Source organism: Littorina saxatilis, linkage group LG9 (assembly GCF_037325665.1).
Source record: "Littorina saxatilis isolate snail1 linkage group LG9, US_GU_Lsax_2.0, whole genome shotgun sequence".
NCBI classification, from domain to species: domain Eukaryota; kingdom Metazoa; phylum Mollusca; class Gastropoda; order Littorinimorpha; family Littorinidae; genus Littorina; species Littorina saxatilis.
The window spans coordinates 26,128,669-26,136,168 of NC_090253.1; the positions used below are offsets into that span (position 1 = coordinate 26,128,669).

The 7,500-nt window shown below is 43.4% G+C and overlaps 1 protein-coding gene across 4 annotated transcripts in view; it reads left to right on the plus strand.

The window, feature by feature from the left end:
• Window positions 1–7,500, plus strand: part of LOC138975709 (balbiani ring protein 3-like) — an 88,720-nt gene that overhangs the window by 48,534 nt on the left and 32,686 nt on the right. For 3 of the 4 annotated variants that reach the window (XM_070348462.1, XM_070348461.1, XM_070348464.1), the window contains exons 12-19: window positions 700–762; window positions 1,804–1,866; window positions 2,303–2,359; window positions 3,982–4,044; window positions 4,616–4,672; window positions 5,913–5,975; window positions 6,737–6,796; window positions 7,304–7,366. In XM_070348462.1, the coding sequence (XP_070204563.1) occupies window positions 700–762; window positions 1,804–1,866; window positions 2,303–2,359; window positions 3,982–4,044; window positions 4,616–4,672; window positions 5,913–5,975; window positions 6,737–6,796; window positions 7,304–7,366 (489 nt within the window). The remainder of the gene's footprint in view (window positions 1–699; window positions 763–1,803; window positions 1,867–2,302; window positions 2,360–3,981; window positions 4,045–4,615; window positions 4,673–5,912; window positions 5,976–6,736; window positions 6,797–7,303; window positions 7,367–7,500) is intronic. The other variant, XM_070348463.1, reaches the window with a different exon arrangement.

Sequence of the window (7,500 nt, forward strand, 5' to 3'; positions counted from 1 at the left end):
CTATCATTGTGTGCGTTTGTGTTCTTGCCTGCCTGTCTCACTCAATATGTCTCTCCCGTCTCAGTCAATATTTCTCACCTGTCTCACTCAATATTTTTCTCCTGTCTCATTCGATATTTCTCTCCTGTCTCACTGAGTATTTCTCTCCTGTTTCACTCAATATTTCTCTCCTGTTTCACTGAGTATTTCTCTCCTGTTTCACTCGATATTTCTCTCCTGTTTCACTGAGTATTTCTCTCCTGTCTCACTCAATATTTCTCTCCTGTCTCACTGAGTATTTCTCTCCTGTTTCACTCGATATTTCTCTCCTGTCTCACTGAGTATTTCTCTCTTGTCTCACTCGATATTTCTCTCCTGTCTCACTGAGTATTTCTCTCATGTTTCACTCGATATTTCTCTCCTGTCTCACTGAGTATTTCTCTCCTGTCTCACTCGATATTTCTCTCCTGTCTCACTGAGTATTTTTCTCCTGTTTCACTCGATATTTCTCCGGTGTCTCACTGGGTATTTTTTTTCTGTCTCACTCACTATTTCTCACAATCTAGGTTTGAAAAACTGTTCCTGTTTCACTCAGTATTTCTTCCCTGCCTCCCTTGGTTTTATTCACTGTCTCATTCATTTTGTTTCTTCCTAGTGTCACCAAGGTAGGTTTTTTATTATTTTTTTTTTAATTATTATTTTTTTTTTTTTGCTTCTCAGGTTGCCCCCAAGTCCAGTGCCCTGTTGGTCAGTTTATGGACCAAACGACCTGCGTTTGTGGTCGTAAGTTTTGACACATTTGCACACGCTCAAAGCGATTCGATTCACAGGGAGACTAATAACACACGCTTGGGCATGCACGGACCCACGCACTTGCACACAGATGCACGCATTCACGCGCACGCATTCTCAACAAGCACGTACCCTGACATAGGCACATAAAAGCACAAACAAAACACACACACAAGCACAAGCACTCTCACCCACGCCAGCGCTCAGATAGACAGAAACATAACAAACACGTACTCGAACGAACACATGGGTAGATAGACAGACAGACAGACAGACAGACAGACAACAGACAGACAGATAGACAGACAGACAGACAGACAACAGACAGACAGACTGATAGATAGAGATACAAATAGATAGATCTTTTTTTTAGACTAAATCATTTGTGAGAGCACACACACACACACACACACGCACACACACGCACACACACACACACACGCTCGCACACACACACGCTCGCACGCGCACACACGGACATATACACACACACACACGCACATACATATACACACAACAGAGAGGGAGAGAGAGAGCTATCATAAAAGAAGTAGTGTTATTGACACCTAGTAATAATAAAAGGATCAAAGATGTAGATCTATGCCATGGCGACTCGCAGACAATAGACATGGAGATAGCAATAACCCACATAATGATGGCGGCACCTAGCGCAAATAACACGTAGCGCAAATGACAAGTAGCGCAAATGACACGTAGCGCAAATGATAAGTAGCGCAAATGACAAGTAGCGCAAATGACACGTAGCACAAATGGCACGTAGCGCAAATGACACGTAGCGCAAATGACATAGGCACACCGCATGACATGTAGCGCAAATGACATGCAGCACAAATGACAAGTAGCCCAAATGAGAAGTTGCGCGAATGACAAGTTGCGCGGCGAATGACAAGTTGCGCGAATGACAAGTTGCGCAAAACACACATCACACTAATAACACGTAGCGCAAATGACACGTGAGGCGAATGACACGTAGTGGTTGCAATCCGCACTCGCTTTTTTCGTTTTCTTCAGGTCGCTTCTGTGCCAATACATGCGGCAATGGATTTGTGCAAAACCCCGATACATGCAACTGTGGTGCGTATTGTGCGTGAGGCGTGCTGCAATGTGTGTGTGTGTGTGTGATGGTGGTTGGGGCGAGGTGAGGGGGATGGATGTGTGTGTGTGTGTGTGTGTGTGTGTGTGTGTGTCTGTGTCTGTGTCTGTGGTAAGGTTTCTGTCTGGATGTTTGCGCGCGTGTTCCTGCCTGTATGTTTCTCTGTCAGTCTGTCTGGCTGGCTGTCCCTAGCCTCTCTCTCTCTCTCTCTCTCTCTCTCTCTCTCTCTCTCTCTCTCTCTCCCTCTCTAACTCTCACTCTCTCTCTCTCTCTCTCTCTCTCTCTCTCTCTCTCTCTCTCTCTCTCTCTCTCTCTCTCTCTCTCTCTTTCTCTGTAAGTGTTGTTTTGGTACTCGCTGCTTTGTGTATTAACTGCTTGAGAATATGTTGTGAGCATATTATACTTTCGACTTTGCAGCGTGTCAGCTGAACTGTCCCGCTGGTTTGACCCTCGATCCTACTACTTGCACATGTGGTAAGCTCAAATTATTTCTCTCTCTTTTTCTCTCTCTCTCCTTCTCTCTCTCTCTCTCTCTCTCTCTCTCTCTCTCTCTCTCTCCCTCTCTTTCCCTCTCTTTCCCTCTCCCTCTCTTTCCCTCTCTCTCTCTCCCCCTCTCTCCCCCTCTTTCCCTCTCTCTCTATCCCTCTCCGTATCCCTCTCAGGCAGGGCTGTACCTTAACACCCACCCGACCGCCCGAGGCCGGTAAAAATCGTTTCGGACGACCTCAAGTACCTGGTTCACCCGCCCGACGGGCGATCTGAAAATCTGTCACTTCTCTACTGCCCTCTCAACCCCCCCTCTGCCCCACCTTGAGAGGGCTGCCATTAATACAACCAAGCGGCCCAGACACATTGTTTAGAGAGCTACCCCCCTCTGCCTCACTTGACTGGGTCATTACACCTCCAGCGCCACTAGCTGCTGGCGATTGCATCAGCGATCAGCATAGCTACCCACCCCCCAGCTCCCTCCCCCTCTCTGTGCTATTCGCTTCACGTCACCCCCTCTCTTATTGTTCTTCCCTGGCCAGTCCTTGACAGCCTTTCATATGGTGTAACTAGGTTTGGTCTGGGGTCAAACTGTGAAGCAGCATGAGCAATGTACCACTGACCCAGTTTCTGTTCAATGTACTGGTCATTGACCGTAAGGATACTCACTGAGAGCGTTTTCTAACATTTGTTTACATCAACATTGCTGACCAACCTAGTGGTGACAGTAATATTGTTGTCAACTATTTCCCGTTACATAGGGAAGTAAAAAGCCAATCCAATATTCCAATATGCATGATCAAGAAGAAAAGACAGAGTTTTACAACAGGACAAGGGATGCAACTCTCTTCTGAATCAAAAGCATTAAGATTACTTGAAAATAGTTCTAGGATTAGGACTTCTGAAAATCTGCCCCCCCCCCTCCCACCCACACACACACATACACACTAAACAAACCAAAGACAGAGCAAACAAGAAAGATAAAACAAACAAAAACACTAAATATGAAAAAAATAGAAAGAAAATGATTAAAATACTGCTGCTAGTTTAAGTATAAGTTTCTGTCATTTATTTGTGTTTCATATTTCTTTTCATTAGAAAATAGATATTTAATATAATGCTTTTGATTAAATAAATGTATGACTAGACGAATGTCGATACGAGCCGCTGAGATGGTTGTAGGAAAGCTGGGCTGGTTGGGGGCCGGTTGGGATTTTGGGGAGCCGGTTCAAATTTTAACTTACCCAGGGCCGGACCAAGTTCGTTTGAGGGGGGGTTCCAACTGAAGGCAGGGGTCCAAAGTCCACATTTCTTTTTCTCTGAGAGGTACATTGGATGGCCAGGGGGGGGGGGGTTCCGGAACCCCAGGAACCCCCCCCCCCCCCCCCCCAGATCCGGCCCTGCTGAACCGGCCAGGGGGGGCCGGTAGCAAAAAAGTTTAAGATGCACCCCTGCGTCTGGATCCGTCTCTGTCAGTCTGTCTGTCTTTATTTTTTGTTTTTTGTTTTTGTTATCAATTGCTCTTTCAGAATTTAGTGTTTGTGGCTTATTGTTTTTGGTTCATTATTTGGTATACTCTATATTATCCTGCATTGATTTTATTTCCACAGAGAGTGTGTGTACCAACAACTGTGGTGTCGGATTCAACCAGAACCGTGACACGTGCCAATGTGGTATGGGTGCCTTGATTTATTTTATTAACTCGGTTTTTGAAATAATTTGAATGTGAGTTGTTGTTCTTTACCTCGGGGTAAGAAGGGTTAGGGGTAAAATGTTTCTTTGGTGCGCTTCTGTAAGTGTTACATTTCAATGTGTGTCTGTGTGTCTGTCTCTTTGTCTGTCTGTCTCTTTGTCTGTCTGTATGTCTGCCTGCCCGTCTACGTTTCTGTCTGCTTCTCTGTATATGTCTGTTAATGTTTCTGTGTGACTATATGCGTCTGTCTCTGTATTTCTACGTGTGTCTCCCTTTGTACTGATATTTCCCTGTGCACGTGAGCGCGTGCTCGCGAGTGTGCGAACTTTGGTTCAACTCCAAGAAATATGGGCCTTACAATCTTGATGTTAAGAGAGGAAGACTTTTTGCCCTCAATTTTGTTGTTGTTGCTTTATCTGCTTCTTAGTGTGTGGTTCATATTATTATTATTATTATTTTACATGACGTGCATCCGTCTCAGTGTAAGGCGAAAGGTAATTTTTTTTATATAACAGACTGTACAATAACTGACACTGTTTGTTTTTTCTCAGAATGCCTTAGAACGTGTCCTTTCGGCCAGAGAATCAAGCAAGGTTTTTGTGAGTGTGGTAAGTGATCTTAAAATATCTATATTTTTTTCTCTCTCCATTTCCTCCCTTAATAGACGAGTTAAGGAAAATAACTCTGTTGGGGTTGTGAAAGAGTGAATACCCTCCCCTGATTTTAGAGGGAAACATATTCCACTGGCCTATCACTAGCGAGGGGTGTGTCAGAAACACGTGGACAACGAGCACGTGTTGATTTATTTCCTGAGCTAGTGGCGACATAGATTGTGGCAAACCTGACCATATTCTTCATAACCAATTTCTTTGGCCACGTATACTCGATATAATATGACGTGAATTTATTCCGACTAGTATCCTGGCTGTAAACATTTTTATTCATCATTCATTGGAGATACTTTCGTTCCTATGTTACCAGATTATTAGTAGGGAGATTTAAAAGACAGCACGTTTCGTTTTGCAGCTCGTTTCGTTTGGTGAATGAGTCACCCCGCGAAACGGAACGTGAAACGAGATGGCATAGGCCGCAGACAAGATTTAGATGTATTCACGTTTCGTTTCCGAATGAAGGAGGGGCGATAAATCTTCAAGTGAAATTATCACGTCTGTCCTCGATCAGAATGGAAAAAAAACACCTAGGAGGTGGTCCAGAATCGGGCATACTTTGATTATTTTCAGTCCAAATAAATCACACAGACTTTGTTTATACAAAATCACATACGAAGCCAGAATAAAAATTCGATGCGATGACCTACTTCTGCTTCGCCATTTGCTTTCTCACCATGAAGTTGGATAAATGTACCAGGATCAGCACCCTTCAAAATATTTCAGTTCACAACAGTTGTCTACCTCCAATGAACACATTCTCAGCGCTGAAAGACTGTGAAAGGGTTGATGAATCTAGCAATGCATAAAATGGCCAACAAATAAAACTGTTAGTGTGCAAAAATACTCACAAAAGTTGACGAAATATTGTTCGTTTTTTGGGGGTGGAAAACGTGACTGCGTTTTGACGTTCCACGTTCCCTTTCAGTTGACCTTCACCTTTCCAGCGAGAGACCCCCGAAATGATGACGTTTACCACAACTTCAAAACGAAACGTCCCGACGTTTCGTTTTTTAAATCTGTTTCACCGTTTTCGTTTCTTTTGCTTGGATTGTTTATCTGGTAAATTTGTTTGGGAACTAATTTGGGGAAGGTTGCTTGTGGTTGGGTTGTATATGAGAGAGTTAAATACTCTTAAAATTGGAACATTTGATAAAAAGCTCGGTTTTTGTCGTGACAGAGCAAGTGTGTACCAACACATGTAACGCCGGATTCACGCTCAACCAGAATACATGTCAGTGTGGTGAGTTTACGTCTTATTTAGAGAGAGATAATCATTGGAGAGAGTAATGTTGTGCCTGTATTCCCTCATGTATTATAAAAACATGCACACACTAAAATAGGTTGTTGTCCAGGCCTTTACTCTCTCTCTCTCTACCCCCTCCCCCCTCTCTCTCTCTCTCTCTCTCTCTCTCTCTCTCTCTCTCTCTCTCTCTCTCTCTTTCTCTCTCTCTCACTCTCTTTCTCTCTCTCTCTTTCTCTCTCGCTCGCTTTCGTTTACTCTCTCTCTTTCTCTCTCTCTCTCTGTCTCTCTCTCTGTCTCTCTCATTCTCTCTCTCCCTCTCTCTCTTTCTCTCTCTCTCTCTCTCTCTCTCGCTTTCGTTCACTCTCTCTCTCTCTCTCTCTCTCTCTCTCTCTCTCCCTCTCTCTCTCTCTTTCTTTCTCTCTCTTTCTTTCTCTCTCTCTCTCTCTCTTTCTCTCTCGCTCGCTTTTGTTCACTCTCTCTCTCTCTTTCTCTCTCTCTTTCTCTCTCTCTGTCATTCTATCTCTCCCTCTCTCTCTTTCTCTCTCTCTCTCTCTCTCGCTCTCTTTCTCTCGCTCTCTCTCTCTCGCTCTCTCTCTCTCTCTCTCTCTCTCTCTCTCTCTCTCTCTCTCTCTCTCTCTCTCTCTCTCTTTCTCTTATTCCTTTCGGTTCTTTGCCCCCTTGAATAATCACATCTGTTTTCTTATTGTAGCGAATAGATCTTTTTGACCTAAATAACGTAGAAAATGTTTTGTGTGCAGTGTGCCAACGTACCGGCTGTAACTTTGGTCAGACTTTGAACTCAAATACATGCACATGCGGTGAGTCTCATTTATTTGCTGATCAAGGTTTTTTTGCTGCAAAGATATTAAAATCCTTCTTTGGCTCTTGCCCCCCTCCCCCCTCCCTCCATTCCCTTTTCTGGGAAAGACTTTTAACTTTTTGAAAGAGATCATAATTTTTAACAAGATATAAAGTACCGGCCGTAAAAGAATCCTTTTTTTATTTTTTAAACTTGACTGTGAGAAGAAAATAGTAACAAAATCAATTAAACATCGTAACATACTGTATTTATGATACAAAGTATGAAAATTAAACCAAAACTGAGGAAATGGTCTTCAGGGAATCCAATCATCCTGCTGCAAATGTTAAGGGCAATGTATACAGCGGTTGTGTCCCGTGTCAGAGTATTGTTGGGTTTTTACATTTAGTCAAGTTTTAACAAGCTTTAATGGGTTCGCTGGTAAATTTTTTTGATCACTAGCCAGGTTTATCCTCTCTGGAACTTTGAAACATTTAATGAAAGGCGTGTGTTTTTGTCGTGACAGAGCGGGTGTGTACCAACACATGTAACACCAGATTCCAGCTCAACCAGATCACATGTCAGTGTGGTGAGTTGACCTCTTAGTTAGAGAGAAATATATGATCACTGGAGATACTTTCGTTCTGATGTAAACTCTCATGTAACAACCGATTCCAGCTAACCCAGAACACATGTCATTGTGGTGAGTTGACGTCTTAGTTG